Raw genomic sequence first — 23,099 nt, 5'->3', positions numbered from 1 at the left:
AGTGCCTTGGACTGCCAGAAGATCAAACCAGTCCATCCTCCAGGAAATAAAGCCAGACTGCTCACTTGAGGGAATGGTATTAAAGGCAAAACTGAAATACTTTGGCCACATCATGAGAAGACAGGACACCCTGGAGAAGATGCTGATGCTAGGGAGAGTGGAGGGCAAAAGGAAGAGGGGCCGACCAAGGGCAAGGTGGATGGATGATATTCTAGAGGTGACGGACTCGTCCCTGGGGGAGCTGGGGGTGGTGACGACCGACAGGAAGCTCTGGCGTGGGCTGGTCCATGAAGTCACAAAGAGTTGGAAGCGACTAAACGAATAAACAACAACAACCTGGAGGCGCCATAAACAAAGGTTTGTTCAAGCAGTTGCCCTTAAAAAAAAAAATCGAATGGAAAGCGATTTTTCTTTATCTGACCCCCTAGCTTACTGAAGGCTCCGCCGCGGCTTGCGGCCGCCGCTCCTCCTCCCTCCGGTAGCGTTAAGCGAGGCCACCCCGCGCTCCGCAGGGCCACCTCCACCTGCCGCCGCGCCGCCTCGCTGCCCGCACGCCGAGCGGGGAGGCAACCGCGCCCTCCCCCGTCACGTGGGGCAAACAAATGCTCCGGCGGCCTCCCTGCTCCACTTTCTCGGCCCCGCCAGACGGCTCCCTCGCCTTCCCTCCGGGCGGCCGGGCGGCCGGCCGCGCCATGAAGATGCACTTCAGCATCCCTCTCTCCGAAGAGCTGCTGGAGAAGTTTGGCGGCCGCTACGTGGTGAAGTGGCTTCCCCAAAAGGGAGGGAAGGACGGGTGGATCCCGGCACGAGGGAGGCGGGAAGGGCGAGCTAAGCAGGGGCGCGGCAGCAGCGGCAGACCTTGCCAGGTGCCCAAACGCGCGCCAGGAGGTGCCCCTCGGGACGCGCTGGCGATGCCCCCGCGGGGGGACTGCGCCCCGGGCCCCAGCTGCCCCATCCCGGCGAGACCCTTGTAGGGAAAGGGTGGAGGGAAGCAGAGTGCAGCTGGGGAGGGACGGAGGGGGAGAGTGGCGGGCAAGCAGGTGGATTTGGTCGCCGACAGTCCCGTTAAAGGGGGTTGGGGCTGGCGGCCCTGCTGGGGTTAAGACTCCGACCCCACCGACCGCGGCGATCCGGAGAGTGAGCGCGCCCCACGCATTCACGTAGTAGTCCCGAAAGGAAGGGAAGGCAGGAGAGCAAAGCTGGTTCTGTGGGGCGGGGGCGCAGTTAGTGCCCCCGCGAAGTGTGGGCGGGGCGGCGGGGCAGCGTGGCTGCCGGGGGCAAAGACTTCCCGGAGCGGCGGAGCGAGGTTGTCTGTCGGGCTGGCCTGGACGTGCGTTTCTGCGCCGGAGAGGAGAAGCGTCTGCGAGGGGGGGGAGGAAGGGGGATGGCTGAGAAGGAGCTTCCGAGAGGGAAGGGGGGTGGAGGGAAGGGGAAAGGAGGGAAGGATGGTATTGATTGGATTGGATTGGGTTTGTAACTTCACCAACTTGGCTAGTGCTTAAGGCTGCTGAGGAAATTACACGCATAAACAAGTAATTGGAATGAACACTGAAAGAGGTACTAAAAATCACAACGGAAGTGTCGGAACAAAAGGAGAAAAGACAAGTGTGCTTGTACTGTGCTTGCGACACTCCTTTCAAGTGATCTGTGAAAATTCACAAGCTTTTTTTTTGTTTGTTTGCTTGGCAGGGTGGGATATATTTCACCATTTATTTGTTTAAAATATTCGAGACTGATACCTGAAATAATGGGTACCTCTTCCGGAATGGTAAAGATCTAGTCCAGTGTTACTCAACTGTGGCAACTTTAAGATGGGTGGACTTCAACTCCCAGAATTCCCCAGCCTGCATGGCTGGCTGGGGAATTCTGGAAGTTGAAGTCCACCCATCTTAAAGTTGCTAAGGTTGATAGTCTAAAGGACTAGTCCTCAATAAGAGAAGGTCAAGCTATGCCAAATCTGTGTGCAAGGGTATCCATGGAAGGGGGTCAGAAAAGTCAAGATGGTGGCCAGAACCATGCAATCAAAGTGTTGCCGTTTCATTCATGCCTGGCGTGGTTGTAGCCACCATCATGACTTGTGGGATGCCAGGGCCAATTTAGGCCCACAGGAATGAAGCCCCACATTCTTGGGCAATTGAAATGCAAGGCTGAGAATGACTGATGGGAAGTGGTGAGTTCCTTTAACAATCTTAAAAGGATTTATTTGGAGACTCTGTATTTTCAGCTGTACTCCGTGTATCTGGAGGGCTTCCTTTTTTGCAAGTTACGTTACAGTCAGTTGCACCGCTGGAATGAACAGGTAAGATGAAGAATTCATTCCCCTCCTTTTTTTCCTGCTCAACCACTGCTTTCCCCCCCCCCCCCATTTTCTGTTAGCCTTCCACAAGATATGTTTCACAAGGGGATAGCACCTTCTATAACATGGATGGATGTTTGTTTGGATGTGGTCATCAACATAGCTTGGGCTTAAATTTTGCTGCCTCATTGACATCTTTCTAGCTTTGTATGTGAAAGAAATCATCTATGTTTTAACTGTTTATTGCTGCATGAAACTTTGTGTGTATGCACAGGCATACACATGTCACTAGAGGCTGTCCCTTCTTGTCTTTGGACCATTTTCCCTCCACATATTTTCAGAACTGGAGCTTTCCAGTGAAAGAAGTGAGGACCATTAATATCAAAACTATGTTCAGAAAACAGGTGTTTAGCATAAATAATGCCTGTTTCCTTGAAGCTTTAATTATTCCAATGAAACTATGGACGTAAGAATATCAGCTATAGAGGGAAAGGTTTATATGCCCTTCCACCAAACTGTGTATCTGTGGAGGGAATCAAAACAGTCAAAATTGTGGTTGTGACCATGCAGTGAAAGACTCACTCTTCGTACAGTGAGCCATGTGTGAAAAGGGCCCAGACTTCAGTTGTGTGGTAGCAGCCACTAGCTTGACTTTCTTGACCCCTCCACCAGAGACACTCCTACCTCAGATCTCTTAGAATTGAACAGTTGTGTAAGGGAGGGAGAGAAGAATAAAATGAGTATTATTCAGTGAGTGCACATAGTAATTATACTGCTGCGGGCATATGAGGACCACAGCAATATGGGTTTCCGCCAAAGTTATTTTCCTAATAAATAGAAAATTACTTCGCCTTTCTGTTTTATACCTCAGTACATTTTAATTACTATATCTCATCCTGACTCTATTTGTTACTACTTTTATAAACTGAGACTTTTCTCAAAAAGTGCACTCAGTTCAGTTGTTTTATTCTGCTCCATCTATGCTCCCCAAAATATCTCTATATGGTATATTTTTATGTCACATAGCCTACATATGGTGTCACAAACAGCATTAGTCGTTTTTCTTTCACATACTACTAATTAATCTGCTGCATCATCAAAGTATTCTATTCCAGTACATGATGCTTTCACAACGTCAGATAGGTAGTATCATCAAGGGCATTATAAACCTACCGGCTGCTTTGCTAGGACATCAGATCAGATGTTAAAGAACATAAGAAGAGGCCAGTTCTGATCTCTTGTTAATGACAACATCCTTAGAGGAAATAATCTTTGGGAATTTATGAATGAACATCTTCAAGTAGAAAATATTTATTTGATGTTTGGTAACAGGTTAGTACCATTCAAAGATGATTTATCTTTTCAGCTAAGACAAGTCTTTGGAAAAGGAATTCCTTCATTTCCTCCAAAATTCTACCTTGCAATGACAAAGTCAATGGCTGATGAAAGGAGAACTCAGCTAGAACAGTATCTACAGAATGGTATACTGAATACTACTTTGGCAAATAGCTTTTAATGAGTGTTGAAGCACACATTAAATTTGTGCATGCTATGATTTCATAGGACTAGAAATGACTGAAAGGGATTGGGCAGAAAAAGATGTTTTCTTGGGTGACTTGGACTTTAAAGGAAAATTGTCAGCAGATATAATGGGCTGCAGCTACCTCAGTTCTTAAGGACCAGGAATTCTGCACCACTTCCTTCCTACTGCAGCTCACTGGGCTCTTTGAACAGTCTTTCATGAGGTTTTGGGACTCTCAGAAAATGCTGTGGTAGAATGGGAAATCCAGCAGTGGCTGGAGTGGAAGTACTGACCTCAGATTGGAAAAAGGAGCAAAGAACTCACCTTGTACTAGCATTCTGAAATTAAGCATTAATCTATAGGAAACAGAAGAAAACACTTTATGAAAATCTTAAACTTACTTTGAGTTATATGCCTTCATCAAAACTTTGACTGATAGATTGATTATGTGCCATCAAGTCATTTTCGACTCGTAGTGACCACATAGAGAGATTTTCTGCATGATCATCAAGATTTTAGGATGTATGACAAACTTTTCTGATTCCATTGGTTAGTACATGTATGCACAGTTTTTCCTCTGTGTCTATCTTGACCATCTGTGGAATATGTTAAGATATATTTTCTGTTCTATTGCATTTTTTTTTCCTATTGCAGTTTCCGTTGATCCAAGCATTACGAACAGTGATGTCTTTATTAGTTTCTTTAGGAAATTACAGCAGGTAAGTTTTACTGTTTCAGAGTAAAGTGGTGAGAGAAAAACAATTATCTTTGCTCCTGTCCTTGTAGACTAGAAGCTGGCTAGTTACTGAGGCCTACAACAAAATATGTAAATATGGAGTACTGGTGTTCAGAGTATCAGGCAGCCAGTCACACCTTTTCCACTCCTCTGTTCTTTTTCCCTCTCTTTTTTTCTCTACTCCTCCTCCCACAACAATCAGCCAGCATTTTGTGTCCATTAGTACATTCATCCAGAGTGAGCTGTTCCTAAGTACTTGTCAGGGGAAAGGGTGAAGAACCATGCTGAGCTGGATTTCCAGCTCTAGTTGTTTATTGCTCTTGCCACAAAGCAGAATCTTACCAGACTAAAGGTACTCTAATTCGCCTATGGGTAAATATTCAGCAATGGCTCTAAGTTGGAGTTACCTTGAACCTCTTAACTTTCCCACCAGCAGAACCCGGACTCTGCAATCTTTTATCTCTCTGGAATGTGCCTTCTCCCTCATGGGAAGGAGTACCAGCTCTGAAATCCACCACATTGCTTCCTTCTATATACATAGCGGGTAATGAGTTTGGACTGCTTTGTCTTTTGGGAGGTTATTCTTGAACTTAACCATTTTATCCTTATTCCAGACTAAAAATAGAGTCACGCATTCAGTGATAAATTGCTGCTTTTAAAGCAGCCCAAACACATAGGTACTTTAAAAATAAATCAAATGCTAACACGCTAGGTTTTCAGTTTAATAATGCTCATTATGAGAATAATGTTTTTTTTTCTTGCATGCATGTGACAGGAGGAAGGTTTTGCTGTAAAAGTCCTGATATCTTTCTTGTCCTTACAGGTTTCTCAGGAAACTTTTTGAAAGGTTTATGATAAAGTATGATAAGCTTCTTGACTTCCGGCATTAAGTAAATATTCTGGGCTTGTGTCAGGACAAGAGGCGAGAGGTGTGTTGATGTGAAAATGTCAACATCTCCTTTATTTAACAATGGTGGTGACACTCACCGCCTGATACATACTTGAAGGCTGGAAGCTTAAGTTGTAGCATTTTTGTTTCTGAATTCTCCAGGGCTGAGAGGTTGAAAGGAGTGCGTTTACCTCTCTATGGGGCATTCCAGTAGGGAGGATATTTCCATGGTTGGATAGGTGCCTGCAAAGTTCGGTAATACTTTTGTGCAGAGAAGAAGGATTCGATGGAGGCCCTGCTATATAAGAACATTAGCAGTGCCCTGCTGGATCAGACCCCTCCTAGTCCAGCAGTCTGTTCTCACGGTGGCCAACCAATTGCACAAGAAAGCCCACTAATCTCCCAGCAGATGGCCTTCAGAGGCAGTCATATTGCCATCAAGGTTAATAACTGTTGATCCCCATGACTTCCGTGAATTGGCCCAACTCTTTTTTTGAAGCAGCCAAGCTGCTAGTCAGCACTACAACTCATGGTAGCAAATTCCAAAGTTTAATTACACATTGTGTATATTAAAAAATTCCCTTTGTCCTGATATAATTAGGTTACTGTTTTAACTAACACAGCATTGGAATACCCAGGAGCTTTGCCAGTTAAATTTGGATGGTTGCCAGTTTGCCTGCTAAAATGGGGTGATTCAAATGGGGCAGTGAGACTATGCCAGCACAGAGGAAATGCACCTCACCTTCCAGTGTATAATCACACCCTATCAGTGGTGAATCCTTAGAGCAGGTCTCAATCCCCCAGTGAAGTCGATAGGAGGGGAAAATTATGCTAACTTATGAAAACTATGCTAACTTTTAATTAAGCAGTTGGTGAGTATCCCAAGTATGGGTTTTCATGTTCAAATGTATTTGCCACATTATCTCCCAAAAACTTTGGCCTGGACTTGTGATTTAACTTTTGCATATCTTTCCCTTGCGTGTTAGTGAAATTACTGTACATGCACAGCTAGCATATTCTTTACAATATGTCGCTTGGCTAGCTGGGGCTGATGTGGGCATGCTATGGGTTGTTGTTGTTGTTGTTGTTATTTGTATGGCTGCCCATCTCACTCTGGGCTGCTCACAACAGGTATAAACAAACCAATAAAAACAAGTTAAAAACCTATATGCAGATATATAAAAAAAAGTCCATAATCAATTTCAAAAACAGAAAATTACAATCAGCAGCAGCATTCATTCGACATCAGTTCAATACAGCCATTGTGAGAGCTCCCCATCACAGCTGGATCCCCAGGCCCGGTGGCAGAGCCATGTCTTTAGGGCCGTCCTGAAGGCCAGGAGGGTTGGGGCCAATCTAAAGTCTGGGGGGGATGATATTTCACAGGGTGGCTGCCACAGCAGAAAAGGCTCTCTTCCTGGGTTCCGCTAAAAATATGGCATAAATTTCTGCATATCATTTTCCAGTAGGAAAGCTGATTTGTCGGAAAGATAATAAATTCTATCTAAGCACAATTGCAGTTCATGTACAACAGTCCATTGAAGGCTAAGTGAATATCTAGTCCAATATTAAAGGTACTTATCAAATGTATTTTAATGGAGATGTTCCGATATCCTGGTATACTCTTTTGTAAAACATTTTATAGATTATCTAGGAACTTTGTGTAACATCTGAACACATGGGTAATAAATTGATGAACAAGCCTACTATACCTTTTTCTCCCCTCTATAAAATATCTAGTTTCTGTCTGTACATTATAACTTGAGAAAAATGCCTGGTTTCTTGGATAAAGTGATATAAGCTTAATGATTACTTACCTCCCTTTAGTCTACCACTAAAATACTTTTTCTTGAAATACAACCATGTTTTTAGCATACTGATGAGACCACCCCTCTGTGCATTCCAACCTTAAGCTTTCATGTCTTGCAGGAGACATTTAAAATCCAAACCCAACAAGCTTTTTTGGATGTTTATCTTGCTGATGGAAGGTATCTCAGAATTGATATTCAGACATCAGATACTGCTGAAAGAGTGCTAGAGGCAAGTAATATATACACATTGATTTGGCAGCATCTCATATGAAGTGTGTCCAAGCATATTTAGTGAAGCATATCTAGTAATCTTTCTGTTCACAAATATTTTTGAACTACAGGTAGTCCTCAACTTATAACCATTTGTTCAGTGACCGTTCAAAGTTATGGCGGTGTTGAACGGAGGGACTTATGACTGGTCCCCAAAATCACGGCCATTGCAGCGCCCCTGTAGTCACAGGATCAATATTTGGGCATTTGGCAGCTCGCCCGCACTTATGACTGCAGGGGGGCTTCAGTTCTCACCTTTCTGTCTCCCCCAATCTATACCCTTTTGACCCTGCCATCCTGTGCTCTGCCACCCTGGCTGATCTTCGCCAGCTTCTTTCTCCTCCTCCTGACAAGGGGTGCCCAGCCTGGCCCTTTGCAAGGCAGCTGCTGGCCACACAAGACTTTCTTCCCCAGGTCGCACACAGCAGTTTCCTTGTGAGACCTGGGGAAGATGGCCTCACATGGCCAGCAGTTGCCTTGTAAAGAGCCAGGCTGGGCATATCTTGTCAGCAGCAGGAGCAAGAAGGTGGTGAAGGTCAGCTGGGGTGGCAGAGCGCAGGGTGGCAGGGGCCTTGGCATGGAGGGTGGTGAGGGCAACTGCAGCTGGGACTGGGCTGGGGCGGTTGTGGTTTTGTGCTGGGCTGCTGGGCTGTGCTGGGGCTGGGCTTTGTGCTGCGCTGTGGCTCAGAGGTGCACCATGCCAAGAAGCCCCTTTGCACCATGCTCTTGGGCCATGGTGGAGCTGGGTGCCTAAAGGGGCTTTTTGGTGCGCTGCAACTCTGGGGTTGCAAAAAGCAGCCCCTGAGCCACAGCGTGAAGCCCAGCCCCAGCCTGGCCCAGCAGCTAGGCTGGGCATGCCTCATCAGCAGCGGGAGCAAGAAGACAGTGAAGGGCAGCTGGGGCAGGGTGGCAGGGGTCTCTGAGTGCAAGCAGGCAAGGGAGACTATGACTGGGCTGAGGCTGCTGTGGCTTCCCGGGGCGTGGCAAGCAACCCCAGAGCTGTGCGGTTCTGGAGCTGCTTGCCGCCCTGCAAGGCAGGGTGTAGGGTGGCCAAAAGGGCACAGATGGTGGGGGGAGATTGGCCGGTGGGGGGAGTTGGAGGCAGTTGCTTACCTTACTGAGGTGCAGGGCTGGGAGGGACCAGGTCCAGAATGGCTTAGATTGGGGTGGGTCCTCAGCTAATAACTGGTGGAATTCACTTAATGACAGCAATAGGGAGTGCCGGGATGCCATGCGGTCACGTGACATCTCGTTTTATGACCACATCACTTAGCAACAGAAATTCCGTTCCCAACTGTGGTTGTAAGTTGAGGACTACCTGTATATTGTTACAGATGCCTCATAAAACAGCAAATGGGCTTAGACATGACACAAATGATGGCTTGCTTAATTGTGGTTTGTTGGCTTATTCTGTAAGCCATAAATATTAAAACCCAGCCACTATGGTTTGTACAACACACTTTGATATTACTGTACAGAGCTATCTGCAGAGTATGGTCAAAAAAGTCATATAAAAAACGGGGGGAGCTTCAGTTGCACTGTTGTGGCCACCATCTTGTCTTTATGGACCATACCCTGCAGACACCCCTGTTACAGTACAAACCACAGTGATTGGGTGCTAAAACACAGGCCAATCAAAACAGGTTTAGGATTCAGCTAATTTTCTCAGGTAGACCAGGGTGTGTTGTGGCTACCCAAAGAGCCAGCCTTTAGAAAATATCTGTCAGCCCTGTGAACCTTTTGGTCGGAGGAATCTGACAATATCTCTGCAGGTGCTTATTTCTCCATGACAATATTTGGAGTTTTCACCAGTGAGCACTTGGGAATTTCTTTCTTTAAAAACGATATTCTATTTACTTAAAATATTTTATCCCACTTTTCTATCTGAAAAAGACTCAGGGGAGAAAAAAATGCTTTGTACTCATATTTCCTGCAGGAGAGAATTGGTATATACACGTACACTCAATCAACAGAGGAGTGGGCAAGAGTTTCTTAATAAGAGCTCAGTAATTTTTTTAAAATAGTGCTATGGAACTTGAAATAGTTAATTTGATGACTTAACTCACAGCTGAAGGGGAAAGTGCCTCTTTTGTTTTCCTTCAGGTTATATCATATAAGATTGAACTTTCTAAAGAACTAATAGGATACTTCAGCTTATTTCTTATTCAAGATCACAACAATGGACAAATGTCTGGTAAGAAGTCTTTTGTTTACCACACACTACATTCACGTTGCATCCCATCTGTATAGTTTGGGAAATCCTTATGGCTGACAGCTATGTAAAAATAACATGGTGATACAAATTTAATAAATAAATAAATTTTGACTAGGCTCTGCTCTTGAACATTGCAGCATTTGAGCAACTGTCTTGGGTGTTTCCACAGAATAACTGCTGAAGTGGCATATTTAGTTACCAAAGACTAAGAAACTGAGTACAAGGCAGGTTGCATCTGAGCCCCAAATGCTAAACCATACCTTTAATTCTACAAAACACAACAAAACTTCCGTTTTCCAGAGAGTGGCAATCTGACTGTGCTTGAGCAAACTCATCCTGCAGAAAAGTTCATCCAGCATCTTTCAACATGCATTCAGTACAAAAGACAACTCAAAGTACATTCATTTCCCCCATCCCACCACATTGGCATATCAGACAAACACAGGGGTATGAAAGAACTTCAGGTTCCCTCTCCCAGTACAACACCTATTTCTAACACTTATGGCTATGAAGGTACATTTGAAAGTACATGAGGGAAGCCTGCTAAAATCTTAGAATCTAGACAGGAGAAGTGAATAAACATGAAATAAATGAATAAACGAAAATGGTGTTTATGTTACTCCTTGTTTCTTCCTGTGATCAGCAGGTTTGCATAATTTATAAAGGTCACAAAAGTCAGCTACTCTTGGCACAAAAGCAGAATACTTAGCACTACCAATCTTGTGTTTCATCAGCACCCTGTTTAGATATAAATATACTCCTTTTTAATAGCATTAAAAATCAAAATATCTCTTTTTCCCCTCTCTTCTTACCCATCCTCCTCCAGTGTTGAAAAAACTAGCAGAATTTGAACTTCCTTATGTGAGTCTCCGGAGTGTGAAAGAGTCGGCTTGTAGGATTGGGATCAGAAAGTGGTGAGCAGGAAGCGGAAGTGAAATTGGGAAGATACATTAAAAGATACCAGTGTGCTGGAGGGAAAAGGTCATAGGATCAGTTTTGTGTATGTTATAGCCAGTGGGACAGTAATCTATTCCTCTCTACTTTGACACTTTCCAGATGTATTGGAATGGGAACATTCAGAATTCCCACTGGGTCACTCTGAGAGTTCGGAGCATTGCCTCATCAGCCAATATATCTGAAATATATTGGATAGCATGCCTGAAGTAGAGATCAGACCTGAATTGTCCATTACCATTTAGCATCTAATCTCCGCCCTATGTTTGGCCTGTCCACTGAAGTCTATAGTTAGAGAATTTGGGTAAAGACCCATGTTGAGCCTTTTTAATTGGAATAATTAAAGGACATTTTAAGGATGTGCAGACAGCTATAGCATATTTTTTTCTCCAGCATCTAATGAGTTTTTTTCACTAATTCTGTAAACATACTGTACCATCATAATGGATTCATCAGTAAGTCTGATGAATAAAAACAACGAAATAATCTTGTTCTTCTCCATGTGTATTATGTCTATATGTGGTGCTCTAGGTACATAAGGCAAAAATTACGAAGTGATTTTAAGGGTCATGTACATACAGTATAATATCAAGCATGATCATATCATGTAATAAAATGTGTGAACTGGTTCCTTAAATTCAGTTTATAGTTTTTTACTATTTGGGTTAAATTTGTCTCTGCATGTATGCCACTAGATTAATGGCTTTTCTTTCCTTGTACATTTTTATCCCCATTGGGCAGGTATATGGATCCTTCTCTTGATAAAATGTTGATGGACTGTAGAACTTCAGTGAATTTACTTTACATACAGGTATGTTTAAGAACAAGTGTGGTCTTTTTAAACGTTGCCAGACAAATTTTGAGATGCAACTGATCTGTGGATTATTTAACTTTGCGAGTAAACACAATTTCTCAATTCTATCCTGCTACGAGTCTACAGAAAATAAACATATGAGATGCACAAGAAAAATAAAGGCCAAACTAGCTATGAGATATCCTTTCTAGTATGTAGAACATCAAAAATGAATTGTTGCTTGGAGAAAAGTTCTTGGGAAGAATAGCATCAGTCACTTAAGCAGTGGCTCATGGAGAGAGTTGGTTTTAGAAACTGGATCTGCTGCCATCACTCTCCTGATTAGTGGTTCCACAGACAGGGATCAGGCCAAGCTCTGCCCATAATTAGGTGAGAAGAGTAAGTAGGTCCAACTCAGAGATCAATGCAGTCATTTACTGGCTGCAAGATGTTTTAATAGCAGATATGGTGCAGTATTGTAAAACTGGTTTAAACAAAGATCAAAATGTAACGAAGTCTTATATTGAGTTTCCTCTGGCTTTCTTGGTAGAAAATTGGAATACATATATAAAAATAATTAATGGTTGAATGTTCTCTTCAGCTACCCTTGCTGGGTTGCAATTAATCTGTATACTAAAATAAGTAGAGTTTGGCTCCTTATCATAATACTCATGGCTTTTTATATATAGCAGTTCTACTAATGGTAACTACTTGCATTATAGTAATGCAGGATGTTTTACTGACATTAGCACAACTGCTGGCAACCCAGTATTGTGATCTTAGGGTTAGGAGGAGAGTGAGGATCTGGGTTAATGGGATTTCAAGAAAATCTAACAACCGTCCCCAACCTAATATCCTTGGCGTATGTCAGAAGTGCAGTGACCAAAATTCTTAGCCAGGATACCCAGATCTTCTACAAACTAATGCTCTCCAGATGAACTTCATCCTGCCTCCTCCCAATAATTTTCACCCAGCATGGAATTGCCACTAGAATTGCTGATTGCATAAAGTTCCAAAAGAGTTTGGAGCTTTGCTGTTGCATCAAAAAGAATAAAGAGCAAGTTGTATTCTAGTCTAACATTTACTTGGCTATATGTTTTGCTTTAAAAAAAAAAGGTGGTACAGGAACTAGAGATCAACTGGGTCAAGCCTACTGAGGAACAGAGGCAGAAGCTTCAAATGCTGCAAAAAGCACCAAATAAATTGAAGGTAACATGATATTTAATTCGTGATAGTCCTTTTCAGAACGTATGTTATCGTGTGAAGATGCCAGAGAATGCATCCACTTTTAAAGGCTGGTCTTTTTCTTTAGTTTTGTTTGAGGAAGAATATCAACCCCCTGTCTGTGCTTTTCCAAAATTTTAAATATCAAATTTAGCCATTTAGAACTGAAGGTTGAAACCACCATGCTGCACCATTATTGCTTTAGGGGCTTTACCTGATAGCATGGGGAATTCTGAGAGTTGAAGTCCACACATCTTAAAAGTTGCCAAGTTTGAAAAACACTGATTTAGAGCAAGAGAAATCAGGATTAAGATAAAGAGAGAGAGATTAACTTGTTCTTCTCATATCACAGTCCATGCAAGCTGCATGGAGAGGAAACAGCCACTGAGAGCTGTGGCTATCGGCACCAAATCACCAGTAGCAGCTTGGGCATGATGTTGATCTTTCTGGGTGTGTTTACTACATTTCTATCTCACCTCACTCTTGATCTCCCAACTGCAGGTGCTTGTTTAATAAAATGAAATATTGTCATGCAACAGCAGTCAGTTTACTTATTGTAATAAGTAGCCAGCCATGTTTTTGAAAGTAGATGCATAGAGATTTGGCTCATAGAAACTAGGCATTTCTAGAATGTTACTAATAAAACTGCCATTCTATGCAAATTACTTAACTATTCTCAGTTAATAAAAATCTTGCAAGTTTAGCCAAGTTAAATGCATCTAACATGTATTACAATGAAGTTTATTAGGGAGAATGTTTCCATTTTAGTTTTTAAGCTTTTATCTTAAAGCTAATATTATCAAGCACCCTTTTCTTATGGCAGTGGGATTTCCCCTCGATACCCCTACTCCCATGCCCTGAATCCCCCAAAGTTCCAGTGAACGTGGCAGTTCACAGAGTTGAGTGATTCATTCTTCTGTTATTAAAGCCCCCCTTCCCTTCTTCTTCCGAAGTAATGAAACTAAAGACTTATAAAAGGTATTCAGCATGCAAATACTTTTCTATGAAGCTTCCTCAAATTGCAAATGACTTAAAAACTGAAAAGAAGGCTATTTAAGAAAACACACACATCCTTTGGGGTTGGAATAATTAGAGTATGTTCAGTATAATTGGATTCACATTTGGAAGCTGAGTTCTGTTTTCTTCTTCCAACTGGAATTTGTATATTCATACATGGGTCTGGGCCAGAACTGCATTTAATTATATTTCAAGGATAGCTAGACTTCCATCCGTCTTTCCATCAAACGTGCCTTGAAGTTCATAATTTATTTATAATTCATCCCCCTCCCCCAAATAAGCAAATGTATACCCTGAAATCTATGAGCGTCTCTCTAATCAAAAGAAAGGGGGAATGGCAACTTACAAGAAATAAATTGGAGTACAGAATGCAGAATGTATTCAAACCATTTCTTTTTGAAGTGTTTCTATTTCTATAAAATGCATAGGCTGATCATAGTTAAAATTGTAACTGATTATACAGAAAAGATGGGAACAGATTCCAATCCGTTGGAAGCATTGCCTTTTGGCAAAATACGCGTGTTTCCATCTTGCAGGGATACGGAATCTCTGGTCCGCAGGCATAAGGCCACCTGTCAGGTTAGCAACTCAGGGGCCCCCAGATAAGGCCACTTGCTTCACCTGCATCTCATCCTTCCCTTTCAAGAGGGAAAGGCAGGATGGAGGTGATGCTGACAAGTATATGTTGCCATTGCTTCTATAGCAGCAGCAGCTGGATTGGCTCCGTGTGCCATGGCCCTGTCCTTGTCACTGGAGGGGAAGCAAAGCTATTTGTGCAGGAAGAGGCAGAGGACCAGGGTTGGCAGGAGGAGGAAGGCTCCTGTCCAAAGATTGGAGCTTTCCCTTACATAGTCTGGTACTCAACTTTCTTGGGCTCACCTAAGGAGGTAGAGGCTGAATCCAGCCCTCTGACCAGATTCATGCCTTTTGAAATGATGGTATTCTTCCAATTCCCTTTCCCAGTATGGTATGTACTCAAAGAACCATATGCTATAAACTTAAAAGAGAGGCAGAACTTTGGTACTAGTTCAGGCTAGCCTGGGACTACACTTTTGGAAGAACTGGGATCTAGATCTAGATATACCCAGCAAGGTTACTGATTGCAAATCATATATTATAAGAAAATAAGACTTACTTTTTTAGACACTTCTAGAATATGTGGGTGAATTTTGGATGTTTGGAACTATTCCCCATAGTAGAATTCAACTATTGGGGAGTGTCCTTTCCAGTTCTTCAGCATCTGAAGATGTAGAGAAGGTATGTTTGATACAAGTTACCCACCCAGAGAATTAAATATATTGGTGGGCTGCTCCTGAAATGCACATTTTTCTCAGCAATTAATCATAACATTATGATTAATTGTAACATTTGGCATTTGTATTTTCATTGGGAGAATCACTGCATTGAATCCTGTAGTCCTCAGTTAGCTGGCATTTGGTCATATTGTGTGATAACAATGGACTTTGGAGCCATCTAGACCCTTGTGAAGTTGCTTGTCTTGGATATCTTTGCACATGTTGTGTGTAACCTACTGCTCTCCTTCAGTTGCCATTTCTCTTGCACAGTTTTTAGAGCTGGCTCGAGAGATCCAGCATTACGGATATATACAGCTTGCTCCTTGCTCCTGTGACTACCCTGAAGTTGGTTGTACTGCTGCTATTCATGTGGGAAATAATGAGATTAGCTGCTGCATAAAGTTGCCTAGTAATCAAATCAAAGAGGTCAGTTTCAAGATCAACAGGATAAGGTGCTGGCAGGTCACATTCCTTGTAAGTACCTTTTGTGTAACTTTGCATCTGTCAAGTACGTGTTTAAAGATTATTTTCTGAGGAGGGTGGTGGTGGTGGTGGTTGCCACTGCTGTTGCTCCTCCTCCTCCAGAAGTTCTGTTATATGCATTAAAATTCTGCTTTATATAAACTGTGAAAAATAACACATAGCCCATACATAGATTTTGTGTGTGTGTGGGTTTGATGCATCCTGTACCTCTGGCAAGAAGCTATTTGCACAACCATTGTATGGCATCATTTAGGACAGTCTTCTCCAAACTGATATCCTCCATATGTGCTGAGACTGCAACTCTCAGAATTCCCTTCAGCTGTGTAGGCTGGGAATTCTTGGAGTTGTACTTCAAACGCACTGGAGACTACCAAGTTGGGAAAGACTATTAGGAAATGCCCTCTTTAGCCCAGGTCCCCAACATGACACTTATGGGCACTCCTGTGATCTTTGAGCTACTTGTTGGCACTGGCCAGGCTCCATCTTATTTAAAAAAAATTATTTTAAACACCCGCCCCCCCCAAAAATTAAATGGGAAACTGGCAAATGATTATCCTCAAGCACCTTTATTTCCAAGAGTGCTTGTGGACCCTGCACATACTGCCTAGGCACTCTTGGAAATAAAATTCAGAAGGGCTGCAGCCCAGTGCTTGCTTTGGGAACACGCACAGTGGCCTTGGAAAGGCAGAGGTAAGCTGAGGTAGCAGAGAATATCCTGGGAGGTTAGAGGATCTGGTGGGGAACCACTTCATTAGCTTGTTTTCAGGTGGCAGCCATTTTAGGAGACATCTGTAACATGCTCTCAAAACACCAAAATGTTTTGGATCCCTGTTGTGTAGGCTGCTTGTAAGGTGAAGGAAAATGAACAAGGGTTATGACCATCTTAGTAGTTATTCCTGCACCTAGATGAGCAGGGTAACATGCAAATGGGGGATTGAGAGGTTTCTCCCAAGTGTTTTTTTTTCCTCTGAGAAGTCTTTCAGGCCAGTAGAGCAACTTAAACAGTAGGCCCTAAAGTCTGTTGTGATTTCTGGTACTCACATGGAGTAACAAGAGCTGATGTTGCTTGAAGCACATCAGACATCTTAATGATGGACATGGAGGATCCCTGGGCTGTGTTCAAAAAATGCTAGAGCAGATGTGGTGGGACCTCCAACTGACAAACCAGGTCACCATCTGGCTTGTCAAAGCTTCAAGGGAACCTCCTTGCCTTCCTCAAAACTCCATCCCCAGAGCAGCAGAAAATCAGTTGCGGCAAGTCTCTGCAGAAAGACCTCCCTGAGAACAAACTGGAGTGATTGGCCCATGTCCCTTTTATTACAGAAAGAAAACAGCTGCCAGGAAAGCATTAACAGTCTATCTCCTGTACTCACTCAGGCTGGCAGAATCTGACCCTTAGCATTTTTTTAGGTCCTCCTCCCCTTTACACAGGCCTCCTGGATAATACGGTCATCTAATCACAGCCCAAGAAGAAGACAACAAACAACTTTTAAAAATCAGGGCTCTCACCAATTAACCATGATTTTAACTGTTGGCCATACATGCATGTTTATATATTTTATAAAAGGGCTTGGAAAAGGAAATTTTGTTCTTCAAAATTTTGCAGTTTATCCTCATTCTTTAAAAACTGTGCATGATGGAGTCCTTCATAGGACCTTGATTCAAGCCCCTGAGCCAGGAAGACCTTTTCTGTCTCTGCTATATTATTCAAACTCGGGGCTGCCTGGTGGTGGAAGGTAAATCTTCATACTGTGAAATGGAAAAGTGATCCTTCTACTCCCGTCCTCCTAAAATTTCCCAGTTAAATTCAGGAAAGGGCATTTCTCAGGATCACATTGCCCCAGTCTTAATAGTCTGCAAATACTGATTTTAAACAATTTAGGAACTGCTTTCTTTTATTATTAAGCTTTCCATTTTCTATCTGATAATGCAACATTCCATGTCTCAGTTGTTCTCCACCAATCAGGCCATGTACTTGTTCTTTTCTCCTGCCTTGGCAGAAGTGACTTCTGCCTATAAAAAGAAGCAGCCTGGATGGGAGAATTCAGGATCTTCTGATACGGCTTTTGTTCTTCTTGTTCTTCTTTTCCTTTTTGACTACTCAGGGATCAGTTTTAGGCCACGGACTTGATCAATTCTTGGAACTCAGAATTGAGTACAATGATTCCGATAAGTGGAGATGGATTGTCTTCAAGACAAAGCAGGTTTGTTTGGGTTCATATAAAAGAAGATGCTTGGGTAGTTCCATAATACCTCCACATCAGGGTTACAAATCTCTTCCAGCCCAGGGACATACTGTACTCCTGTTAATGCTGACTCACCTAAGGTTTCAGCAAATCCTGTTTCCCAATTAACTAAATATTTTACAGGCAAACATAAGTTTTACCTCTAAATTACAGTATATCCCTTTTTCCTACCTGGTCACAAGAGAGAATGCCCCAGATGATGATATTATTACACCTTTTTGTTCACATCAGGATGGGTTTGGTAGGCTTCATTTCACATGGAAGTTTAATAAACTGGGGGGGAAAATAACATATGGTGCCACATTTAGCAACCTGCCCAGAAAATGTAAATATCAGCTAGGATTTTTTTTTAAAAAAAAGTTTTTGATTAATAAGAAGCAATTTTTTCTTCAAATAATTACTTGTGAATTGAAATGATCACATTACCTATGAACTGGAGGACTAAGACATCCATTCATTGAGAAGAGGACTGTGGAAAGCAGGTGAATGTGCAGAGCTGCAGATACCTGCTAAAATGGGTGGATGCTTCTGTAGAGTATCCTTTATTTGGGAAGAGATGCTTGCCCAGTGAAATTATATTATCTGAATAGGGCTTTTCCCCATTTTCTTCCTTCCATATTTAGTTTCCACTTCTCTCCTGATCTCCATCCTGTGTTTTTGTGTTTTGGCTTGTTTTGTTGCCTGGGTGGAAGGAGGGAAGATTGGTTTTGGCTGGAGTTGGTAACTCTCGGTTCACAAGGTAGAAAGCTGGGCATTGCACATTTTTATAGTGTTTATCCTCATTTTGGAAATTATGTTTTAAATTCGCTACCACCTTCAGGTAAATATGGTAGGAATCATAGGCCAAGACTAATATAAATTATAAAAAACAATTCAGTAAAAAAGACTTGTAATAGAAACTAAATTCAGTGCTTTTTCATCTTTGCAGGCATTTCTCCTAAGCAGTTGCTTAAAAAAGATAATATCAGAACAGCTGATGACAACAACCAAAGATGATCAAGAGATGGTGAGCAAAGTTGATAATCTAGTTCTACTGAACTTTGATGTTGTTAGCAGTATCGTTGTAATGCAGTGTGATGACCTACTGCATGTACAGTATATTGTGCATTTTCTTGTGGCTTTCTTGCCACAATCTTCCACGTTTCTAAGAGGTCAGATGGAATACCAGGGGGCATCTCCACACGTGGATTTTGAGCTTGTTCCAAATGAACTGTGGACTTGTGTGATTATACAGTGTTGGATCCTTCCAAGAGCTGTGGTGATATTTTTCTGGCTCTGTGCTGGTTATTTGATATCTGACCAAAACTGATGTTTTCTCTGCGAAGCTATGGCTTCTGGTTGGCTCTGTTCCCATTAACAGGATCCCATTGCCTATTTTCCCCTCATTCTCCCACCAGAATTAGGGGATTGCAAAGTCATCAAGTTCCCTCTTTGTTCTCCTCTGCTTCCCTGAGTCCACTTGCATGCTCAACTTTCTTTTGGTGAAACAAGGGAGTAGGAGGGAAGGAATGCAGCAAAGCACTAAGTCCTGGATATGGGGACCAGGTAGAGTGGGAGAGTGAGCAGCCTCTGTTCACAAGCCTTTCATACTGTAATAACAGGTGCAGTGTGCCAGTCACTGCAGGCTCCTTCCTTCAGCCTCTAGGCTCATCGCCTGAGTCTTCTAGTGTTGCACCTGGCTGGTTTTCTGGCTGGCATCCAAACCTTCCTGCCCACCTCTCATTTGCTGGATGCGGTGCCAATTCTGTCAGTCCAGTGCTTGACTGACTACAAGGAGACAACTGTTCCTTTGTTAGAAGGGGAAAACATGGAGAATCATATTAATTTCATTTTACTAATTTATTTGGCCTGGTACTGTCTGCTTCTTTGTTCTGTCTCCACCCTTTTTAAAATATGCCCTTGATGTGCTTGTGAAGCCCCCCCGCCCATTTAGTAAAAGATGGTGCACTCCTAATCTAGATACCTGATGTTATTAAAGAATGCTGTATCCTCTTGTGTAAGAATCTTTTAATTCAAAGTAATTTTAGCTTTCTCCTCCACCCCCCTAGCAACAACCATCTTCTATCTAGTGGTAACAGAATGAAAACAAACAACAAAAAAGTAAAAGACATGATTATATGCACTTTCTGTTAATCGATGCATGAATGCTGTTGATATAAAAGGTTCTTAATAGTAATGATGGTTCACTTACCAGTATGAAAGCATCCTTCACAGTTACCTGTTCAGCCTCATTCAGTTAAAGGGAGGGTATATCTATCCAGATAAGCAGTGCACTACTGAACTTTTAGGAAAAACATCCTAGCATTCAATTGGAATCAGTTTTCCTGCAACTTATTTCTATTATAACTGTCCTCTAGAACAGTGATTCTCAACCTTTTTTCACCTGTGACCCCCTTCCAACCTTTTTTTTTCTCCTGTGGCTCCCTATCCAGGTTCCATTACTGGTAAAAAAGATTGCCACTTACACACTTGGCTTGTAAATAGAATATATGTGTATTCTATTCTGACAGTATTCACAGTATAACACACTTTGCTTTTCTGTGGCTCCCTTGGCACATGCTGTGGCCCCCATTACATGGTTTTCACCTGTGGTCCCCTTGAAATATCCTAGAGCCCCCAAGGGGCCATATGGTCCCCAGCTGAGAACCGCTGCTCTAGAACAGTGTTTCTCAATCTCAGCAACTTTAAGAAGTGTGGACTTCAACTCCTAGCCAGCATCCACACATCTTAAAGTTGCTGAGATTAAGAAACACTGTTCTAGGATCTTGACCTTCTGTGTAGCATCTTTTTAAATAGTTGTGACTGCTATAACATCTACTTTCAATTTTCTCTTCTCAACAAACATGCCTAGCTCCTTCATTTCATAGAGACTAAAGCAAAGTCCTTTGATCATCTTCATTCCCCTTCTCAGACCTGTTCGAGTTTCTCTAAAACTGTAATATGATGCCCAGAACTGGACACAGTACTCAAAGTGGGGTCTGGACAAAGCAAGAACTCAGCTCAAGGAAATAACCTTGACTTACATGCTGGCTACCTGTGTTTTCTTTTTGTGTAATGCCTTTTTCCTTTCCCATTTAACCCATTTATTTTAGCAGATTGCACATCCAGAATCAGATACAGCTAAGAAAGTAAGCATCCGTCCAAGTCAGGTTTGTGAATTAAATTACATAACTTGGGTGGAGAAAATAGTGGGTTGAGTAGGTAAGAACTGACATGACAGTTATGCTTGGAAGTTTGGAGCTGTTAGTAAACCTCATCATCTGGCGTCACAAGTTGCATTAACCCATGGCTTCTTTTGATTGTAGTTTGCTTAATGGTTCATACATACTGTTGCTGGGTTCATACATTATGCCAAGTCACAAACCATAGTGTATGTAAACCTAGCCAGTGTGTTCCTATCTTTCCGGAGAAGAATGACTTAAAGCATACTGTATATGGGCATCCCAGGCTTTAGCAGTGCTTAGCCAGGCAAACCTCATGGGACCTCAGTATTCCTGTTGGGGCAGGTTATTAACAATGGGCAAAGCATGGAGAACAAATCACCATTTCTCAATTCTGATCAGGATTGCAGGTTGAGAATACCAAGAGGGCTCTCCATGGTGATTATTGGCAGTGGTGCCATAGCAGTCTTTCCAAGAGTCACTGGTGTTAATGCAACCGAGAGGGAACATACTAGGTGAAGCATGTATATGACTGTGAGGGAATGGGGCCATTGGACTGCAGCCTGTTGAAGATCATCATCCACTTGGGCAGCCGCCAAGAGTTCTGTGGACATCAATGCAATCCCCAGACCTAAAAAATTTGCCCACGTACCGTGCAGGACAATTACAAATGGCCAGTAGGACTTCCATGCTAACGAAACATAGTGACTGAATTTACTAGGGTATTTCCTGGTTCAGATCAGACCACTGCTCCAAACTTCCTACAGCATCCCAAGTTTTTGTGCCTCATTCACAATTCTTTCTTCTTAATACCAATCCCTATTTGCAGTGATGATTCTGACCTACTTTAGCTTTATTAATTATTTCAACTATATTAATTGCCAAAAGAGGATACTTGAAGCAATCCAAACACGCTGTGTTGTTATATGGATGTTAACTGTTATCTTTGTAGTGTAAGATGATATTGTTTGCTGTGTTTAAATTAAGTTGCTGCACTGATATCCATACAGCATTTGCTGGATCAGAGGCCTGAAAATTCTTTTTTCCTTTGTTACCATTTAAACATAAGCTCAACCCATAATTATTTCTCTTAATCATACATTTGGTGGCACTTTTTTTCTCCCAATGCTTTTATTTTGGTTAACATATCATATCTCTGATTCTCTACAGATATTTCATTCTGGTTTTAAGCCAAGAAAATGGCTGTACACTAGTAGATCAAATGAGGATGACTGTGTATTTGAGAAGATAAGCGAAGAAGATTTGTGACTGGCACTTCAGTTGGTATTTTGAGTTTTAAAATAAGCAATATGAACTATGACCGTACTTTGTCCTCTGTTTAACAGCTGCCTGTTTTTTAACTCACTGGTATAAAGAATATTAGTTCTTGCTGTTTTTAAAACATCACTCAGCCAGGATCCTTACTAGCAACTTACATCATCTAGAGTCCCAGCCATCACTATGTCAAAATCACAACTGAGGACAGGTTTTATATTGTTTTAATAACAGTCGAGTGATACTGGAAGATGCAGTGGAGCATAAGTGCTGGGGATCCTGCTGCAGACAATTTGCTACAGCTAAGAGATTTGTAAATATTTTACCCACGTATTTGGTTTTGTATTGTTTAAAAAGGGCCTTAAAATGAGAAATAGACATATTATTTCTTAGGTCAAAATAACACCTTTTGTTCCCTGGAACTGTCACGAGAAAATGTGCTTAATGTTTGGCCATCTAAATCCTCATTACTTTTCTGTTGTATACAAACTTTCCTAGATGTTTTAATCAGATGATAAATTATACAATGCACTGAATGGTAGCAAGAACTTCCTGTGCAGAAAGTATGTCTCAAAATCTCCTATTTCAGTTGGAATCCACTTCATACAGGCTGAAAATGTATTTGTAAGACTTTTTCACAGCCCTATAACTCTGTATAGGAATTCTTCATTGACAAAACTGTGTGTAGTATGTGTCTGATTAGTCCTCCCCCTTTCCTATGTTTGCACTGACAATTGAAATAAATTGCCCTTGTGACTATTGGAATTATTCCAATACATTCCAATATTGTCAAATCTAGTATTTTTTTGTATAAGAATTTTAAAATAGTAATGTAATATGGGAGGTAGGTAAAGGTAAAGGTTTCCCTTGACATAAAGTCCAGTCGAATCCGACTCTAGGGGGCGGTGCTCA

The 23,099-nt window shown here is 42.1% G+C and overlaps 1 protein-coding gene across 1 annotated transcript; it reads left to right on the top strand.

Annotated features, from left to right (window-relative positions):
* Positions 1–623: 623 nt before the first annotated feature.
* On the top strand, positions 624–22,967 carry SNX31 (sorting nexin 31). The gene is made up of 14 exons (XM_063299556.1): positions 624–758; positions 2,225–2,299; positions 3,663–3,777; positions 4,473–4,537; positions 7,373–7,483; positions 9,628–9,718; positions 10,566–10,653; positions 11,435–11,504; positions 12,603–12,695; positions 15,293–15,496; positions 17,611–17,709; positions 18,680–18,757; positions 20,844–20,900; positions 22,083–22,967. The coding sequence occupies exons 1-14, from the start codon at positions 693–695 to the stop codon at positions 22,179–22,181; spliced, it is 1,311 nt and encodes a 436-aa protein (XP_063155626.1). The 5' UTR covers positions 624–692; the 3' UTR covers positions 22,182–22,967.
* The last annotated feature ends 132 nt before the right edge of the window (positions 22,968–23,099 follow it).

This window comes from Candoia aspera, chromosome 3 (genome assembly GCF_035149785.1).
Source record: "Candoia aspera isolate rCanAsp1 chromosome 3, rCanAsp1.hap2, whole genome shotgun sequence".
Classification (NCBI taxonomy): domain Eukaryota; kingdom Metazoa; phylum Chordata; class Lepidosauria; order Squamata; family Boidae; genus Candoia; species Candoia aspera.
This window is presented reverse-complemented; position numbering and strand designations above follow the sequence as displayed.

Bases quoted from the DNA above. Each gene is read 5' to 3' on its own strand.
- SNX31 (XM_063299556.1), top strand. From the start codon at position 693: ATGAAGATGCACTTCAGCATCCCTCTCTCCGAAGAGCTGCTGGAGAAG. The intron at 759-2,224 runs GTGAAGTGGCTT...CTGTATTTTCAG, and splicing joins AGTTTGGCGGCCGCTACGTG to CTGTACTCCGTGTATCTGGA. The intron at 12,696-15,292 runs GTAACATGATAT...TCTCTTGCACAG, and splicing joins AAGCACCAAATAAATTGAAG to TTTTTAGAGCTGGCTCGAGA.